The sequence below is a fragment of the Emys orbicularis genome, chromosome 6 (assembly GCF_028017835.1).
Source record: "Emys orbicularis isolate rEmyOrb1 chromosome 6, rEmyOrb1.hap1, whole genome shotgun sequence".
NCBI classification, from domain to species: Eukaryota; Metazoa; Chordata; order Testudines; family Emydidae; genus Emys; species Emys orbicularis.
This window is the reverse complement of record NC_088688.1, coordinates 73,289,750-73,311,034: the sequence shown is the minus strand read 5'-3', so window position 1 is coordinate 73,311,034 and position 21,285 is coordinate 73,289,750. Positions and strand designations below refer to the sequence as shown.

The window sequence follows — 21,285 nt, the reverse complement described above, 5'->3', positions numbered from 1 at the left end:
GTCTGTTTCCCTTTGCTCAGGGAAGATTGGTAGCTAATTGTAGAGAAACCCAAGTTCTCAGCAAAACAGGAAGGTGAGCACAGTCGAGATTTAAACTTCTTTTGAGGGTGAATTTTAGAGTTTAATTTGGCCATCAGCGTGTGAAGAGAAGACCAATTTTGTTGCTGTCAATTTTTTCCCTTCCATATTGTCAATCAAATCATTACGGCTGAGGTTTGAGGTATAACTTTAAAAAAAAAAAAAAAAAGCATTAACCTCAGATGACTAAGAATGGCATACTGAATACCATCCCAGGAAGCTGGTAAAGGTTGCCTAAATAGGATTGCAGTTGATATAAAGATGCACAAAAACATCTGCCCACCAGCCCCCAGAGATGAGGAACTAGCCCCCTTTCTTAAATCTCATTCATACAAATAAGATACTGGGAAGAATCTTGAGTTAGCTTTTTAGAATTTCTCTTCTTTCTAATTGAAAAGCAAAGCAGTTTATGTACAGTGGAGCATTCTCAGAAGAAGCAGACCAAGCAATCAGTAGTGTTCTCTTGTATAGTGTCTGTTCTTTTTTTTTATTGTATAAAATAAACTGACTAGTACTTTTGACTTTGCATTGATTTACCTTTGTTTACAGGGACCATATTTATACTGTTGATATGGACACATCACATACAGAAGAAATTTATTTTAGCAAAGTAAGTAGCTTTTTATCATCCTGAAACTAAAGGCACTAGAAAGAACAGAGAGTAAATAGGAAGTGGGCATTGTTTCAAACAGCTTTCCAGCATTGCTGTAAAAATTGTACTAGTCAAGTAAGGTGGAATTGCTAGTCATATATGGGGAAAGCTGGAATAGCAGTCATGACCTCTGTGAATTTCTTATAAGCGATTTAGCTAGCTTGATAAGCAGCCAGTACCGAAATACAGTGAGCTCCCTGGAATCCATCAAACATCTATTCATTGATATTATGTAGCTTTATATAATTGCTATACTATACCAATTAAGAATACTAAAAATCTCATCATAAAAGGCAAAGTCTAATATATTTTCATATACACATTAGTCAGTCATGCCAGTATGCAGTAAATAAAATCTTATTATAACATCATGCTATAAAGTGTTGTAAGAAAAACCACATTACATTCACGGGAAATTATATCCAAAATGGGAATAGTTTTGCTTGCATTGCTCTCCTCTTTATTGTGTGAATGTTTCTAGAAATGACCTCCCACCACTTTCGTCATACTGATTGGCACATGGCATACCCTATATGCAATATATGGTATTCATAGAACACCGGGGTGAATTTCACCTCAGGAAAGGAAAAATGGGCATGTTAAATCCATGAATGATGCCATAGATGAGTTTATGACATGATACTCATACTAAAATGAGGTCACAGAGCAGCAGAGGAAAGAAAAACTAGTGTTACATCCATGGGCAGTGGGTGAATCCTGGGCTCGGGGAGGCTAGCCCCCGGCCCAGCCCACCCCTTCTGCCTGAGGCCCCACCCCTCCCACCCTCCTTCCCCCACTGAAGCCCAGAGCTCCCATCAAGGGGGAAGGGCAAGTGAGAAGGGACCTCGGGGTGGAGCATGGGCAAGGCCACATGGGCTGTTTCGGGAACCACAGCCTTCCCCAGCCTATTATACCCACCGCTCATGCTTACATCCATGAAAAATGTTTTAGTGAAGGACTGTTAATGAATGAGCACTAACTCAATTCATTAAATGGAGCTGTCAGGTCGAAGCCATGATTATTGTTATAAGAGTGTTAGTATTTTAAGCTAGGGACTTTTTAATGAAGTTTTACTATAATTATTCAAATCTAATACACTCAATTCAGGGCCTAATTGATGGCAATATGTGGGGTCGGGAAGGAATTTTCCCCCAGGTCAGATTGTCCATGATCTTTTTTGCCTTCCTCGCCATGGAAGGTGTGGGCAACCTGCAGGGATCACCCAGGTGTATCACACTTAATTCCCTGCCCTGTCATGGGGCCTCAGGCATTGGTGCACCTCCCATTCTCTGCCTCTGGCACATAATAGTCTAGTCTCCTGTGGGCTGTAAAGCAAAATACTTTACTTTAATTTCAGTTGTTGGGTTAGTGTGCAGGTGCTGGGTGGTATTGGTGGCCTGTGATATACAAGTAGTCAGATTAAATGATTTGGTGGTCCCTTCTGGCCTTAAACTCTATAACTCAGCTACTTGGCAAGTTTAACATAACTTCATAACATGGTGTATCTAGATTTCGGTTCATAGAGGAATGAAAATCCAATATGGGATTTACCTATAACTGTTCCAGGGAAACAATGTTAGAAAATAAAACCTGTAGTACTTTGATAGCTAGAGGATCTCTGAGCCTATTAGCTAATGTGAAGTAAGGAGAATAACCTGAATTGGATTTCTTTGCTCATCTGAACTGGACTGTGCCAATGCGTATGCTTTGGCTTGATAACTAATGAGTTTATAGTCCATTTGCAACAATTTGCTTTGCAAAACAACATCAAATTAAAAGAAATGATGAGAAAAGAAAAGTCTTTTTTAAAAGTGCATATATTTTTAAAAATTGGCAAATTACTAAGTTCACATGTTTGCAGGCTTTAGAAGGTGAGATGGGTTTCTAGTTTAATGAATAGATAGCAACAGAAAATTAAGTGAATGTTCTACATCACTGATCTTTCATTGTTATGGTGAATTAATCATGGAGAAAGGGTGCAGAAAGCTTTCAATAAATATATGTTCAGCAGCTAGTCTCCCCTAGGGAACTCTTACTTCTGAAATCAAATGCAACAACCTCTGGGCTCTAATTGATTTCTTTCTTGATCCTTGCAGAAACTGACATGGAAATCTAGACAGGCTGATGTAGACACATGCAGAATGAAGGGAAAACATAAGGTAGGCAATTTTCATTTCTCCTGCAGCTGCCACTTTAGTTTAGTTTCTTAACTATTATCTCAGACTGCTCTCTGTGATGTGGAATGGATCATGCCATTCACTTCTTTGCTAGTAATTGCTTTTTCCATCAACTTACTGAAGTCTTTAATTTGCAAAAATAGTTTGCTTTTAATGTGATGAAACATTACGACAGCAGCTGCAGTAACATCATGAAATACTTAGAAGCAGTGGGAATTATGGACACAGTGCTAAGTGTACTGACATTGCTTAATGCTGCCTCCTGTAGCTAAACACTGTTGTCCATTCTCCATTGGGAGTTAACTGAAGAGCTCATAAAAAGCCATAATACAAAGTGTGTGTTTGTAGATGCAGAAGAACTGATTCTGATCTCACCCTAATTTTACACTAGTGCAAACACTGACTAACATTAGTCAGCTCACAATCAGGCCCAGAGTTTCTGGACCTGATTTCCATCAGTTTTACTTTAGTGCACTGCACTGAATAAATTAGTGTTACTACTGTATTACAGCAATATATCCGAAAGGTCCTCAGTCTTGATTAAAGCAACAAAGTTCAAACAAACTTCATGAACAATAATGAAGTCTGAACTGTAATGTAAATAAAATGTCCTCAGTTCCTAGCAACTGTGTTGAAACAAATGGAATGAAAATTCATTGTCTTGTTCACTGTCAGTTAAAAAATTGTGAAACTAAAGCCCAGAATGTCACAGTGGCTACTAGCCAGCTTCATTTTAGCCCTGACAATGAAAGATCATGGCACAAGAATAAAGCCAAACATTTGTAATATATTGGGTAAAATACTTTTTATTATTTTTCTTCAGGATGAGTGTCATAATTTTATTAAAGTCCTCCTGAAACGAAATGATGATACCTTGTTTATCTGTGGAACAAATGCCTTCAACCCTTCTTGCAGGAACTATAAGGTAGGTGTTATGTTTAGGAGATTGCAGCTGTGCGCTGAGAAATTTAACTATTTATTTTGACTGTGTGGTTGGCAGCATAAAATGTATCATTCAACATTACATAGTTTATCCTCACTTGTTTGACTTCTTCAGCATTCTATATGTGGAATCTTGATTGGGTTTCTACGATTTGCCTGGATTGATATAGACACCTCTTTGCAACCTCTACACATAAAAGTATATTGCTACTTGATCTTATCCTTCTCAGTTGTCTTGAACAATAACTTACAGCTCACTGTACTTTGAGATGTGTTTACTACTGACACATCTCAAAGTACAGGCCTGATGCTGAGGATTTCTCATCCATAAACCATTTTGAATCTGGCTGTTGTGTTGTGCCCAATCCCAAAGATGCTAGCCTAGACACTTAGGGGCTTAGCATAGTGGAAACTATGCATTTTTTGCTGCATTGGTATTTGGGGACCCAATTAGTAGGGAACCTGTGCAGGACTCTACACACTTCTTCATTCTGTGAAAGTGATTTCAGCAGTAGACTGCTACAGGGAAATGCAGAGGGGGAAAAGAAATGGGGTATCTACAAGGTCAAAACATCATATAGAGATTAGGAGCAGGCTGCACTAAACAACTGCCCATCTGCCCTGCTAATAAACTACATGTTAGAGCTGAAGATTCCTTCCCTCAGCCCAATTATGTGCCAGTGTTTCTGCATTCATGCAAAGCCATTTATTCAACCTTTGTCCATTGTCTGAGGAGTAGGGTTTTAGGCCCTGATCCAGACCCCACTGAAATCAATAGGAGTTTTCCAGTTGCTTTAATGGGAGTTAGATCAGGGCCTTAGTATTCAGCCTAAGAGCAGTGCACTCTTTTAGAATCTGCCTTTGTCACAAGGTGCATTTCTAACCTTTCTTTGGAGAGGAAGAAGATTCAGTTACTACTGATAAAAAGCCTACTCCTGCTCATATAGTAGTCAATGGCAAACCTCCCTTTACTTCAAGGTACAGGATCAGGTCCAGGATTATTGTAAGAAGTGTCCTGAAAACAAACTGAAGATATCAACTGCCAGGAAAGCAACTACAGCAGTGATACACAGTATTACCCTACTTCTCACCATCCTTCCTCTGCCATGCTGGTTTAGCCCCTGCAATGGCTTTAGCCTGGAAGGTACATCGACACATGTGCAGAGCAGCAGCACAGTCTTCTCTATAGCTCTGTGTTAATTATATAGTGCAGATACCTGATATGAGGAGTACTGAAATTAGAACAACTGGTCTGGTTAAAAAAAATCTCTCTTTTTTCCCCTTCCCTTATCCCCAACCTCCCATCCACATCATGTTGCCAGGTTTCCTGTTTCCAGTCCTAAGTTTAGTTTTCTGTTTGTCATTGCTTAGTGCTCAGTACAATTAATGCTGCTAACAAATTCCTAGGAGTCCCCTTGCCGGAAAGCTATTTTTTAGTACAAATACGGATTTTCTTGGCATCCTAATGTGAGGATCCTTTCTGCAGATGTTTCATTCCCCATGATATATGGCCCATGCTGATTCCCTCAGCTGTTGCTATGCTCTGAGAGCCTGCACGGTGATGTCTCTTGGGGCCTACAGAAGGTCACTCTGACACCTGCACTGACTTTCCCTGGCTGTATTTCAGGGATTACAGATGGCACCAGGGCACTTGAGATATGCCAAACTGAAGATAAGGCCATCCCTCAGCACTGTAAAGTGAAAGTACAGATGACCCTGGAATGTTGTGCTCCTTGCAGAGGGAAGGAGTTCTGGAGCATAGCTCATTTCCTTTCACCATCACTTTAAATGCTTTCCCATCCTAGAGTAAACACAACTGATTCCCTTCAGAAGGTCTTGACAGAAAAGATACATGACAGAAAACAAATGATGACAAATCATCCATTGAATGAGTTAGGTTTCATAACATATGAGCTTAAAGTTGATTGGGGTAGCTTGATGGTGCTAGATGGATTATTTTTCATGGTCTATGATTCTGAACTCTGCATTTGATTTATACAGTGTGTACTGTTGAAGTGAGTTAAATATGTTAGAAGGATTTTACCCCAACATACAAGTTATTGATGTAGCCTGATCCTTTTGAATGGTTAATAATAATTGTATTGATTGCCAATTAATACTAATGAATGAGCTGGAGGGGGGATAATAGTGTTCTCATCCCAGAATCAGGCTCCACAGAATTAAAACTGACAAGTTCAATATCTTGTAGGGTACCTCAGGGTGAATGGCAAAGACACTCACACTGAGGATAAAGCAAAGCCTTTGCTATCTTTATTAAAACAATCAGTAAAGACAAAAAACTCCAAACCACATAAACAAATAGCTGCAATACAGTATTAGGGATATCTTTGGTGTCATTCCCTGCATATGCTCACATTCTTATACTCAACCCTTCCTTGGGGCTCTGGGGGTGAGAGACAAAGTCCCTGGCATGCCAACTGAGTCCGATGGTCCAGATCCTCAACACCCAAAGGTCAGTGGTAGATAACAATGAAGAGCTAAAGGATGGAAAGCTAGCCCCTGCTACATGGTGGCTTAGCCTATTATAGGACCTGGGCACTCTCACAGATATTCACTCTGATGCTCAGCCTTCCATATCCAAATCTAACTTCCTCATCCTCATAATATTGGGGTGCATTTATCCTATAGGTTAACATATTAATGCCATTTACCTCTTTATCATATACGTCACCTATTGCTCAAGCAAGTTGGTGGTTAGACATCTGCCAACAATTGTATCCTAAAATATCCAGGCCCAGTATCAGTTCAGTATTCCTGCATTTGCCTGGTATTATGTACCGACTCCCTCTCTTGAGCAAGCTATTCCCACTTCCCCAAAATCTAGGGTAACTGTCAGGCCTTTTTATCTATGCTTAGGGTCATAGGCCTATTTTACTTATTCTAACTTACTTATGCCAATGTCTTACAGGATACAGGCCTGTAGGTTCCTTGCATTACTGAAAAGTAAAATAAAATGCTAAGTTAGCTCTGTGGGCTACACTGCTGATTAATCTTGCCAACTATAATATATGAGTCTTAAACATGTGGGATCTGCACCTTTACGTGTAGTTTACTAAAAACCCTTGAACTTCTGCATGAGGTTGAGCTAGTTATCTTTATAATTACCTGTACCTGGTGGTGAATTAATTTCCTAGGGGTTACACTTAAGCCTAAGATTTTAGAACTACCGCACAGATTAATTCTTGCTTGATGGTAAGAGGGTTGCTATATGACACAGGCCCAGTAACACCTGGAAAGTGGTCCTTTCCAACATGCAAATCAGAAAAGAGAATAGCACAGTTTTGACTACCCCAGATAGTGCCCCAGCTTAAGAGGGAGAAAAAATGCACACATACAAAAGTACCTTGTGCTTTTCCTCTCACTTGTATGGGTTGCAGGCTATTGCTCTGGATAATAGTACTTCTGTTGCATCATTTTGAGGATAACATCTGAATATTTTCCAGAATCACAGACCGCATAGCCCATTACAGTTCAACAGGAAACCCATGTACAGAGAAAATATCAGCTGAATACTTTTGTAAAATGTAATGGGGGTAAGAACGAGAAGCTTTAAAGGATGTCTGACTTACTGGATACTCTTTCATAGATTGATTTTATGCAATGCTATAATTTTGCACAGTTTTTAACTCATAGCCAAAACCACTGCTACAAAAAGGAACTTCTTCCCTGCTATGAAATGAATAGTATCATATGTTTTGTCCTGGGTAATAAGTTTCATTTTTTTATTCTGAAGAGATTCCATTTTTTTTTTCAGATGGAGACACTGGAGTTCCTAGGAGATGAGTTCAGTGGAATGGCCAGGTGCCCCTATGATGCAAAACATGCCAATGTTGCACTGTTCGCAGGTAAATAAGGAAAAGTGAGACTAACCCATTCCTTCCCTTCTTCCAGGTCTTGCTTGCCATGATACAATATCCCTCCCATACAAAATGACACTTTTAAAATGTGAGAGACAAGATGGGTGAGGTAATACCTTTTATTGGACAAACTTCTATTAGTGAGAGAGACAAGCTTTCGAGCTTACACGGAGCTCTTCTTCAGGTCTCATTTAAAATGTGGCACAGTAAGTGAATAATGACTCAAAATAGGGGCCACAAGAATCATTAGTGCAGGAAACTTCACAAGCTGCTGTATTAACTTCAGTACCATAATCAACATTGTCTGAAGCCTCAGTTTCCTGATTCATGTTTACTGGATTCGTGGTAAAAGAAGTGAGATAATATAATGCCAGATCAGTGTGAGACAGAAATACTGACCGCTTCTATGAAAGCCAAGGACAAAACTCATAATGACTTTAGTGGGAGCAGGCTATGGTCCTGTATTTGGTTAAAACTAAGGTACCCTTCATAATGAAGGTCAGTTCAGAGATGTTTAAAAATATCTGTGAGTGCACTCCTCTGCATCAACAAGGAAAGCAGAAGTGCTGGCTCTTTTTTTTTTTTTTTTTTTTTAGTAGAAACATCTTGACAGATCATTCCCAGCTGTGGCAGGGGAAGGAGAGAAATCTTTTGTTTTAATGATGATTTATGCTGCATGTAACAGAATGCAGTTAACTATTGTTTCTCACAGTAATTTAAAAAGTGAGTGCATATTAATGGTTTTAATTTGGGCCATTGGTTATAAAATGATATTTTGGTACTTCTTCCCTTTTATAGATTTCTGATTATATTGTTTCATTTTTGCACTTCTATTACTATGAACTCTGGTGACCACATCTCAGGTTTGGCTGTAACATAGATGGTAAAGCATGTTGGCAACCTAGGATAACATTACTCCTGTTTTTTGAGCAGGTATCTTGCTATTACATAGAAAATAATGACTAACTATTTGATAGAAAAGATGTTAGAAATTCACTTGAGAGTGTAGCAGTTTATAAACAGATCAGCCACTATTAAGTGGAGATCATTGCTGTAACCAAAAAGACATAGTACCACCTACAGTGTCTGAACTGACATGGTATCTTTTACAAAGGAGAGATTCTCTAGTAGGATGCAGCGTGCCCTCACTCAGCTTAGTATAAATTAATGGCGCCATCTAATTTAAAAATACTAATGAATAGTTCGTTAATTATAGTAAGGACAAAACTAGAGAGATTTTTCTGGATGTTGGGGAGTGACATCCGAAGAAGTGGGTTGTAGCCCACGAAAGCTTATGCTCTAATAAATTTGTTAGTCTCTAAGGTGCCACAAGTACTCCTCTGTTATTTTTGCGGATACAGACTAACACGGCTGCTACTCTGAAACCTTCTTTTTACTGACTTCTCTTTTTTAATCCAAAAGAAGTTAAATGCTTCCAGAGGAAGAGGGTTTTAAAGAAACAGCATCCACTAATATAAGTGTATTATATAAGCAGCTGCTGTATATTAGGCACCATTCCCATGTCATAGGCACATATCACACATTCTTACAGTACCCTCATTTTAGATATGTTCCTAGGAGCAAGATACAGTGCAAGTTATCACAAATTAGTCACTTGACTAATGAGGTTCTGTGTATCAGGACTATTGCCTTTCAGTATAAGAGGTAAAGTTTGTCAAATAAATTGTTACAGAATGGATCAAGTAAACTCGCCCAACTTTAGTAAAAGCATTCTGTGTTTGATAGGTTATAAAGTCTGATCCCCTGGGAAAAGCTTTTGTAGTAACCAGCAGTTTAGGGAGCTAGCCCAGCTGACTTTAATCTGTAGGATGTGCTTATGTGTATATGACTCTTCTTGCAGCTATTGTAGCTAGTGTGTGTGAAGTGTGATTGTCACAAGACCTACTGGGATGTGGCAGGAAGGAGAGTGATTATATTAATGTTGAGCTCTGACATCCACAGCTGAAAAGTTCAGCCTTTTTATTGGTTTTAGTGTCTGCTTTTAAAACACTTATTTATTTTCGCCTAAGAAAGTAGACCTATTTTTAAACAGCCAAAATCTGATAGGAGTTGCGTGGTACAGAAGTAAGATTACTGCCCTGGTAATGAAAAGATTTGATCTGTTTTTTAAACCTTGAAGGGAAATGAAATGCTGTCTGCTGCTGTTAGCTGGAAATAAGCAGAGGTATAGGCCAAAAGGGTTCAGAAACCTCTGAACAAAGGGGCACCCACTTTATCATATATCCAGCGTGGATAAGTTCTAGCTTAATACCCATTATAGCTCCCAATGAGGTGGGTGCAGCCCATACCCACTTCATTTAGACACAACTGAGATTTGAGTTATTGGATCTGCATAATGTTCTATTGTTTGTGTTACTGTGAATTATCATGGGTGAAAGACATTTCTTATAACCTAAAATAGCCCTATGGTACAATGACCAGATTTTGCAATTACAAATTAAACTTTGTCAGTGCTTTCCTTTAACTTGTGATGTTTTGCCTTACTCTCTTGTCCTTGCTGTGCCCTGTTTACAGCACATTCTTAGCTTTCCTCCTCTTATGCTCTTTAAGATTTAAAGATGCCTAAGCATAGATCAGATATCTAAAAGGATAGGGAGCCTTCATCAGTCTCTTCACAGTTATATATTTGCTTTGCCGTGCCATACACTGATAATTTTTGTGCTAGAGCTCTTAAAGGAGCGGAGCTTTTTGCACATTAAAGACAAAAAAAGAAGAAATACTAAGTGTCAATTAGCTAACATAACAAAATCAAGGAACAATGCTCTCCAGAAGTACATAGTTTGACAAACTTGTTTAAAAACTAGCAGTTCTCTTGGTCTCCCTCATATCCATTTATTTTGCTGGGATCTGTGGATAACAACCCCATCTTTTCCACCCATTGTTCCAGTCACATTAGATTACCTATGGTATTGTGGTAGTGGTGTCCACAATGAAGCCGGGCATTCCAGTCCCAATTTATCTAATCTAGTAAAACAGAGGACATTTTCTAGGAATGCCCTTTTTCCAGTGCATCCTTCTGAAATTGCCATTTCATTTTTAAAATAAGGAACATTTCAGTCTGCCTGTGATTCCAGTTACCCACTCAGAATTTTCGTTCCAAAGAGATTGAGATGATTTCATTTGTCCCATCTCATTTGATTGATGAAGGAAAATAATTACATTATTTCTCCTTCCTCCCATTTTTTTTCTTTTTCTTTCCCACTCCCCAAGAGGGAAAGCTGTATTCTGCCACAGTGACTGACTTCCTTGCAATAGATGCAGTCATTTACCGGAGCCTTGGAGACAGCCCAACCCTGCGGACAGTCAAACATGACTCAAAATGGTTAAAAGGTGAGTAGACAAACGAAAAAAAGGGAGATGCATCTCTGATGAGAGTCTTGGATTGCTGACAGACCTCGCTGCAGTTTCATTTCAGCAATGTTTTCTGTCAGATAGAAGAAACTAAATTACATCTTTTACCTACTCTGATTTCCTTCCTTCCTTCCCCTTCTTCCCTTCCCACCTACCCTCCCCGTTACTGGATACTAAAAGAAACTACAAGTACCACCACAGTAAAATACATTACATCCAACTTTCCAAGCCTGAATCTTTCATTTCATAGCTATTGTGTAAAAAAGATGAAATTTTCAGGGCTGGGAGAGGAGACCAATGTTCTTGGGCTGTGCCTGAACCAACTCCTTTCCTAGGATTGTGGTAGGTAACAATCAGGGTTTTATGAGATACAGAGAATTTGTTCTGCAACGTTATGATTCATCGATATAAATAAAATTCTGGGGATATGACACAAAGCCTTCATTTTAGGTGCTGTATGGCTTTGCTGTTGAATTAGGCAATTTGTAAATACCTTCATTGTTAAGAAAGTTACTGCTTACCCTCACAAACGCATCATGAATGGCAGTGAGACAGTGAGCCAAGCTCAGGTATAAGGGCTTGGCTTGCATGCAAAAATGCTGAAACAGAATGGGGTTGAGGGAAGAAACCATTAGCCCAGTGTGTGTGTGTGTATATGTGTATTAATACCAGGTACCCATGGAGCTAGTCCATATGTGCTACTGCTATCACTAAGTCTAGGGAACAGCAGATTGCATGGTTTGCTATTCTCTCCACGTGTGAGGTTTTGGCCATAAGGATCTACCCTTGCACCATCTACCCATGCCCATATTTGAAAGTATCACTATCTTCACCTTTCCTAATTCTCCTGCAGAAATCCAAAGGGGGGTCATTTCAGTGGCATGCATGCAAGTGCGTAATTGCCTTGCATTGGTTCTCCACAGAGTTGCCTTCAGCCACTACATCCATCCAAAATGAATTGTTTCCTGTCTGATAAGCCATGGTCTGGGTGAAAGGGCTGAAAACAGAGCTCTGCCCCCCTCCAAAAAAGTTTGTCTCTTTGGGTATGCAATGATATGTTTTGCTCTTATCTGTGCCTTTGATTCATTTTTATTTTATATATGGTGTACACATAGACAGAATGTGCCATCTGTTTACAGAGCCATACTTTGTCCAAGCGGTAGATTATGGCGACTACATCTACTTCTTCTTTCGGGAAATAGCAGTGGAGTACAACAGTATGGGAAAGGTAAGAGAATTGCCTTCGATTCTTTGTAATATTCAGAAAAAACTGCTCTTGGACCAGTGCTGTTAGGAATGACCTTGAAATGAGAACCATAAATCACAATGACAAGGTCATCGTTTTGAGAGGATCCTACTGCTCGAGCCAAAAGGTTGGTTGGAGTGAAACATTGCACTGTCTGGATACACAACGTGATGGTGGCAATATGTGCTGGAAGCTCTTTTATTTTCCTAACTCTGCAAAGTAAATGGCAAATTCATTTAATTCATCGTATCAGATAATAGTTAAAATTTTTACTTTAAAGAGGCAGCTATATTTAGGAGATGAGAGTCAGGAGCACTAAGTAAACAAGGGAGGAATTTTGTTCTTTGCCTTATTGTAAAGAACAATTGAACACTTACTGAATAAAATTTTTTGATATTTCCACAATAGACTTCCAACTAAGCAGACAGAAAAGCTGACAAGGGTCACAAAGGTGCAGGGTATGAATACAAGCCCAGTGAGGTTTGCATAGTTTTGAGTGCCGAAGATACAAGACCCAGAGGCTGGCAGCGTGGGTTGCAGGGATTGTGAATATAAAGTGCTTTTGTTTGGGGAAATAGAAAGCTAAGCAGTCTGTATGGAAATGAGTTTATATGGGCTGAGAACTGATCTCCTTGAGGATTTATGGCTGGGTATTAAATGCCTCAGCCTTATCTTTTATAGCACACTCTTCCAAAGCTGAATTTTCCTCTGTTTGTTATTTGTCACAGATTATGGAAACATGGGATTAAATTAAGCACCTCGCTGTGTCATTTCTATTTTTTTTTAAATAAAGTTTCTCTGATCAAAGAAATATTTCATTTTCTCTATTTTTTTCCCTTCGCTGCAGGTAGTTTTCCCAAGAGTGGCTCAGGTTTGCAAGAATGACATGGGAGGATCTCAGAGAGTTCTGGAAAAACAGTGGACTTCCTTTCTCAAGGCTCGCCTGAACTGCTCAGTTCCTGGCGATTCACACTTCTACTTTAACATACTGCAGGCTGTTACGGATGTTATCCATATCAATGGCCATGATATTGTCTTGGCAACCTTCTCCACCCCTTATAACAGGTAACCAATGCAGTAGCTTTTTGGTTTTTGCTTAATACGTACCATGTGTTTTGCCTTTTCATTGCAGTTTCTTCTTACACTTTAAAACTACAAGAAGCAGTAGCTATTAAAATATAAGTTTTATTTAGCATGCACATATGGGCACCCATTTTTCCAATTTTAAATACTCTAGTATTGTTTATTACATTATATGACTGATGCTTGAGATGAGTTTTAAATCATGTGCTACATGGTCACATATGTTAGGCACATTTTCCTTTATGCTGGAATAATTTTAGATAGGGGACAGAAAACTCTGCAATGTCCAACTTGCAGAGTTTCCTACTCATTCTTCTATTGGCAGAGTGTGGTTTGCCCCTCCCAGATCCCTAGAAGAAGCCCTGGGTTCTTCAAGATACATACAGATGTCCCTTGCCTCCACCCTACCGCCTTACCCCACCAACTCCTGCTAGCACCTGGCAGTCTGTCGTCTGGAACAGCTGATCTCTTAAGGTCTCGACCTGGCTGCCCACACATTCACAGAAAAGGGCTCCAAAGTGTGGACAGGATAGTAGTGGAAGTTAACACATCCTCATCTTGTGTTAATCGCTATAGCTCTCACCATGAGTTTGTAGGGGAGAAACTGGAAGACTCCAGATCTAGCTTGCCACCTTCCTGTCCCTTCTAAGCCAATGGAGCTGTAACCCCATGATACTCCATTAAAGGGATTCTGAGAGGAAAACAGCGGGCATGCCAAGTGAGGGGAACTCTCCCATTTCATGGGTGCAGGATCCCCTCTGTGCATAGACATGTCTTCCTGTGTGTTTGTACAGAACCTAGCACAATAGAGGCCTGTTCTTGGTAACGGCACTGCCACAACACAAACAATAAATAATAATGGGACCCGTTGTTCTAACACCTGCATTTTATAGTTCAGCATATAAAGGCTTTCCATGACATCTGTTTAGAATTTGTTACCAGTGTATATTATAACATGCTGCTTGGAAAGTTATTAAAACATGTAACTGCATCTAATTACTGAGGTCTCAGGAAAAGTTAAAAAATGTTCTAATTAAAGAAAAATTCCTGCAGGGCCCCAGAGGGTCTGTTTCTTTTCCCCTGTTCTATATTACAAGGGACACTGGGGCTGCAACATGAACTTTATTGCTGGAGTTCATCTGCTCTTGCCGTACAATTCCCACCTAGAGTCAAAGGGTGACCCCTCTGAGGTAAATGACAAAACTCTCACTGATTTCAAATGGGAGCAAGCGCAGGCCTCCAATGTATAATTACTGCTTCTGACAACAAAATTAGAGTAGCTGCTGTGGAATGATTATGCCACAAATGCAGGACATGACTTCAAATAAAAACTAAGCAACAGGAGCAGATGATTCTGTTTTCATGCAAATCACCTAAATAAAATAATAATTAATAAAAAATCAAAAGAATGCACCAGAAAGTGGGCTATATCATCAGAATTGCCTCTAAATTGAAAGTTTTCCAGTGTTTTCCATGCTGTGCTGTTAGTAATCATTAAGATGTCTACTACTGCAACCGTCAGCCCCGAGACCCACCTCCTCGCAGCTGAAGCCTGGAGCCCTGCCACCCTGCAGGGCAGAAGCCCCTAGACCCACTACCCTGCTGCAGGGCAGAAGCTCTGAATCCTCCCGTCCCCCCAGCCCAGCAGCTGAAGCCCAGAGTCCCAAGCCCCGCCCACCACTGGGCCCTGGAGATTTTATAGCATGTTGGGGAGGTTTGGAGGGCTCTGGGAAATAATCTATGAGAATTTAAGACGTGGAAACCATCATATAATATGTGAAGTATTATTCCTGTGGGCAAAGTCTTTTTTGCAGGGGATGGGAGGATGTACATTGCGGCTGGAGACACTGCAACAACAGGTCTATGCATGGAGTGGCTAAAGCTAATTTCTGATCCATTGAGCAGGGCCTTGTAAAATGTCTTTGTTCACAGGAACTAGAAGGGGCTAATAAGAAGGGAGTCAGCAATCCCTGCCTAGAAGTAGGCCAGGGGTCTGGGTCCAGCTCCTACTGGGTTATGGGGAATATTGGATATGGCTTGCTGTTCCCCCACTGTGCTAAGTGGATCCACCTGCTGCGATCCTCAATAGCCAGACCTTTGGCCTGCCCATATCCACCTCCACGGGGATCTCTTCACTATGCAGGGAGTGTGGAGTTGAACTCTGCAGGTGTTTTTGTTCTCCATACCAAACCTCCTGCTGTTAAATTGCTTTTCGCCCTTCGTTAGGGGCTTAATCTTATAAAGTGCTGAACTCCTCCATCTCCAATGGGACTTGAAGGTGCTCAGCACGTGCAGGAATTGCTCTTCACCTTTCAGGATTGAGCCCTAGATACTCCAGGCACCCTCAGTTAGACTCTCAGGACCAAAGTCACCCTGGTATAACTCCATCAAAGTTACACCAAGATGAACTTGGCTCTCTCTCTTTAAAATGTTTCAGAATGTGGACTCACATTAGCAACCTTTGCACTAGGTCTCCTTTCATGAGACAGCCCAGCCTTTGGAGAGCTAACCACCTCCCTTTGTTTCAAACAGGGCTAGTGAGGTTCCCCTATTTCTGTTTCATTTACTAGCCCTCTGGATGTTGCATTTTGAAATTAAAATGACAAACTCTCATTAATATTTATAAAACTATTTTCATATCAATTTACGTTCCCTTCTAAGTCTTGTGGTATCCCCCCCATAGTTTTGTTCCCACTTTCAAAGGCCAAGGAACAAGGTGTCTTCTGTGGTGTATTATAGTCCACTAGCCAAAAGCCTGATTACAAATCTTGGCCAGCTGGTGCTCAGTATTTATCTGATCAAAATCAAGCAGCGGAAGTCAGACACAAATGCAAGAGTTCATGTGTAAACAATAAAGGTAGATAAATGAATAATTCATAACTTAAAGTCATTGACCAAGGGAAACCTCTAAGCCCTTCCAATAGTGTTTATATAAGAATGTAATTATATTTGGACATGGTTACTATCCGGTTACATGCAAATAATCAAAATCCTAATTGAAATTTTTAGTGGCTATAAGCAACACTGTGTTTGTTTCTGCAAACTCTTTACAGTTGGTTGAGTTAACTGTGTATAGGAAGTCAGTTAGAAATGTACAGGAAAACCTGATGGAGATCTGAACCTGAAAGGATGTTGTGATACTGTTCAACTCTCAGTCTTAATGGGATCCTTCAGCACAGAGAGATGCATCAGCTCCAACTTCTGAATTATCTCTAGATTGTATTTTGGGGGCACAGCAAGAACTGTGAGAATCAGTACTGAGAGTGTATTATGAATTACAGGAACTTGACTTTCCAAGTACTGGGCACTAAATGAATAGCCTGTTACTCTTCATACATCACCAATGGCAAGCAGAGTTTCCCAGATTCTTTCCCTCTTCAAGATTACTGAAATTCATTCTTTCTTTAGAGGCTTTTGAAACTGACTACCCATTGGTACATTTCAAACTTTTGCATGGAGCAGCCTTTTACTGTCAATACCCGGAGGTTATAAAGTTCAGGACTAAGTAGCCTGTGACAGGAAAACTTCTATGCAGCATATTTTTCAGTCAAAATTTTATGCATAACTGCATAATGAGTAACAATTTCTGGGAAATGTCACGTTGCAGCATCCCTGGCTCTGCAGTCTGTGCCTATGACATGCTTGACATTGCCAATGTATTTACTGGGAGATTCAAAGAACAAAAGTCTCCAGATTCTACGTGGACACCAGTTCCTGATGAGCGAGTGCCCAAACCCAGGTATGCATTCATATGCTGTGTAGTAATGGATTGTGTCTTGGTGCACACAATACAACATCTTAGACTGCTTGAGCAGCAATGTGAGATACAGATGTAATGGGAAATGCATATTTTAACTGAAATAGGAATTCAGCCTGATTCTGATCTAAGTTATGGTGGTGTATCAGTAGTAGTCCATTGAAATCAGCTTTAATACAGGTCAGATCAGGATCATACCCATTAGATCAAAATCAGGGGTTGCTTAAGATGGTATAAGTTACACATTGTCAGGAAATGAATGGCACCAATTTGCCATTCGGGGGTAACATAACAAATATAACTTAATGTGCCAAGTAGGAGGAAATAAGGGGGGAAATGGAAAAGCAACTAACTAGAGGGTGTAAGATAAAAAAGGGGATCTGCTTTATCTAATACCACCTATTAATTGTTTCCCTTATGTCCACTTCCCTTCCACTCCCTTTGACATGTTCATTGCACTCATTTTGTAGACCCATTAAATACCAGTTCAGTGCAAGTTACACTACCTTGCCACCTACTCCCATCACACTCAGAGCCAGATTCCACTTAATGGTATACTGGTGTAAATCTGGAATAATTCCATTTATGTCAGTAGAGTTATACCACTGTAACCATTAGAAGAATCTGGCCCCAAATCCATCATTTAATTTGATCCAAAAGACTTCCATTGCACCCAGTTACACCAAGTCTGAATTTGGCCCATTATGTTTTAGAGACTTACTGAACCTAGCATTTCAATTTCTTCATTAGGCCTAAGTTTGTTTATCTTCAACTTTATTTGTAAGTTGTTCCCTGGACAGGAACTTTGAAATGCCATCATGTATATGTTATGTCTACTGTCCCGGGGACAGCCCCAGGGAGCACCTGAGCAGCGGTCCCTGCGACCTCGGAGCAGGGGTTGCTGGGGGCAGTCAGCCCCTGTGGCCAGTGCAGGGGCTAGCCATCGGCGGGCCCCCACAGCAGCAATGTCCTAGGGGCCCCACAGAGCAGCAGCGCCTGGAACCCCAGGAGCTGCTAAGGTTTAGTCGGGTATTTATATAGTAAAAGTCATGGACTTTTTTTGTGTGGATTTTTTGTTTAATGCCCGTGACTTGTCCATGACTTTTACTAAAAATACCCATGACTAAATCTTAGCCTTACTCATGCCTACAGTACTGGGTGTCACAGTTCAGGGCAACTACACCTGTATTCCTCTCTATGGCACAGCAAGGGCACCCACTCTCAGGCTTTCAGCTCCCTAAAAGTTACCTCTCTTGGGTGGAGCCATGTGTCTCCCTCCCTCCTGACCAGGGTATTTCCAGGCTGCCCAGTTCCAGGATTATATTGTGATTTTCCCAGCAAAACACAGTCTGTCTAAACAGGCCTGCTTGCTTCTCCTCTCAGAGACAGCATACAATGTAATTGCCAACAGTTATGAGTTATCACCCAGCACTTCCTATGCAGACCTATTTTATTCGTAAGGAAAAAGCACTACCTTAAAAACATTAAAACAATAAAAGAATCTACACTCATGCTAATAATCTTACCAGGGTTCACCCCAACCTTAACATGGGCTCTGGTAGGAGCAGTCCTTCATACCTTCACCCCAGAGGTTTCCTTGTGGTTTCAAATGCAGATGTGGTCACCCCATCTCAAAAAAGATATATTGGATTTGGAAAAGGTTCAGAAAAGGGCAACAAAAATGACTAGGGGTATGGAACGGCTTCCGTATGAGGAGAGATTAATAAAACTGGAACTTTTCAGCTTGAAAAGTCTCAAACTGGGGGTCGGGACCCCTCAGGGGGTTGTGAAATTATTACATGGGGGGTCACGAGCTGTTAGTCTCCACCTCAAACCCCGCTTTGTCTCCAGCATTTATAATGGTGTTAAATATAGTTTAAAGTGTTTTTAATTTATAAGGGGGGTCGCACTCAGAGGCTTGCTATGTGAAAGGGGTCACCAGTACAGATGTTTGAGAACCACTGTGATAGAGGTCTATAAAATCATGACTGGTGTGGAAAAAGTAAATAAGGAAGTGTTATTTACTCCTCTCAACACAAGAACTAGGGGTCACCAAATGAAATTAATAGGCAGCAGGTTTAAAACAAACAAAAGGAAGTATCTTGAATACTGCGTGCAGATGTGGTCACCCCATCTCAAAAAAGATATATTGGAATTGGAAAAGATTCAGAAAAGGGCAACAAAAATTACTAGGGGAACAGTTTCCATATGAGGAGAGATTAAAAAGAGTGGGACTTTTCAGCTTGGAAAAGAGACGACTAAGTGGGTACATGATAGAGGTCTATAAAATCATGACTAGTGTGGAAAAAGTAAATAAGGAACTATTTACTCCTCCTCATAACACAAGATCAAGGGGTCACCAAATGTAATTAATAGGCAGCAGGTTTAAAACAAAAGGAAGTATTTCTTCACACAACGCACAGTCAGTCTGTGGAACTCTTTGCCAGAAGATGTTGTAAAGGCCAAGACTATAACAGGGTTCAAAAAAGAACTAGATAAATTCATGGAGGATAGGTCCATCAATGGCTATGAGCCAGGATGGGCAGGGATGGTGTCCCTAGCCTCTGTTTGCCAGAAGCGGGTAATGGGTGACGGGATGGATCACTTGATGATTACCTGTTCTGTTCATTCCCTCTGAAGCACCTGGCATTAGCCACAGTCAGAAGACAGGATACTGGTCTAGATGGACCTTTGGTCTGACCCAGTATGGCCATTCTTATGTTTAAGTTGATCACAGCTTCAGCTCAGAACAAGCATAGTCAAAAGTTTAGTCCATCCTTTATACAGGGGTCTTTGATCTGGGGTTTCCAGGAGTAGGTAATTAGGGGAGACAATGGGTCTTTCTCCAGGGCATAGCTGCCAACGGCCTCCCAACTACCTACTAGGAAACCCACTTCACACATATTCTCCCAGACAGTTATTTGAAGTTCCTAACATTTACATTAGTCAAGTCCCTAGAAAAGTTACATACAATCCTACAGTAACATGTAAACAGTTGCAATTGTAATACAATGGACCCCAAAGATATTAAATCTACTTCAAAAACGTTTAACTTAATTCACTAAAATTAATCTTTATTCAATGAGGTTTGTTCAGGATATTGCAGGATACTGTCATTCTGCCACACTGGAGTTCTCATGCTTGTCAGAAACAAAGTGAAACCACAGTAAATAAGATGTTCACATTGATGCTGGGTTCTCCCACCCCCACTGGCTGTATTTTGAACATTTTATTTCACACTGTAAAAAACCAACTTTCCCCTTGTAAATTAAATAGAGTACACTTATTCCATGAGAAAGCGCCACAGTAATGGGGCCAGTTAAAACCGGGAGAGTGCCTTATCCATGTACAGTATTTTGCCAAATAAGTCTGTACATTTATTAGACTCCATGTGGGTGGATGGACTGCAGACTCATGTATTTAAAACTTCATGATCTGCTTGTTTGGGTGGCAATAAATCAAAGTATTCCTGAGATAGGCAGAACAGAGTCCTGGACTCCCACTAAGATCTCAGCAGGCCCAAAGGAAATCTAACAGTACTTCATTTGGTGGCATTCTGAATTGTTCAGCACAGAACCTTTGGCGAATCCTTGCCTAGTGCCAGATGCTTAGAAAAGCAATTCACTTAGAAGATTTGCCCTCAGGCACTAAATAAGTACTTTCCCCCCTTGTTTCATTTAGGCCAGGTTGCTGTGCTGGCTCTGTATCATTAGAAAAGTACATAACCTCCAATGAGTTCCCAGACGATACTCTAAATTTCATCAAAACGCATCCTCTCATGGACGAGGCTGTTCCTTCAATTGTCAGCAGGCCCTGGTTCCTGAGGACGATGGTCAGGTAAATAACTAACTTCCAAATGGACTTTCCTAACCCTCTTAACATGCTGTCAGGATGTGTTAATGAACTATGCTTAGAATATTTTGAAATTCTAATAATCATTTTTGCTGTGCTGGGCATGAATCCAGCAATGAATGATGACAGTACTGAGTAGATGCCACAGAACTCCCAGAGCAGCTTTCAAGACTGGAAATGATTTCAGTCCTTTCCAACCATGCTGCACTGAAACCAGATTGCAGAGGAAATGTAGAGCAGGGAACATT

The 21,285-nt window shown here is 40.5% G+C and overlaps 1 protein-coding gene across 2 annotated transcripts in view; it reads left to right on the top strand.

Annotated features, from left to right (window-relative positions):
* SEMA6A (semaphorin 6A) overlaps positions 1 to 21,285 on the top strand; it is an 81,552-nt gene that overhangs the window by 11,235 nt on the left and 49,032 nt on the right. For both annotated transcript variants that reach the window (XM_065406161.1, XM_065406160.1), the window contains exons 3-11: positions 628 to 688; positions 2,827 to 2,889; positions 3,731 to 3,832; positions 7,625 to 7,715; positions 10,959 to 11,078; positions 12,239 to 12,327; positions 13,193 to 13,410; positions 17,036 to 17,167; positions 20,867 to 21,022. In XM_065406161.1, the coding sequence (XP_065262233.1) occupies positions 628 to 688; positions 2,827 to 2,889; positions 3,731 to 3,832; positions 7,625 to 7,715; positions 10,959 to 11,078; positions 12,239 to 12,327; positions 13,193 to 13,410; positions 17,036 to 17,167; positions 20,867 to 21,022 (1,032 nt within the window). The remainder of the gene's footprint in view (positions 1 to 627; positions 689 to 2,826; positions 2,890 to 3,730; positions 3,833 to 7,624; positions 7,716 to 10,958; positions 11,079 to 12,238; positions 12,328 to 13,192; positions 13,411 to 17,035; positions 17,168 to 20,866; positions 21,023 to 21,285) is intronic.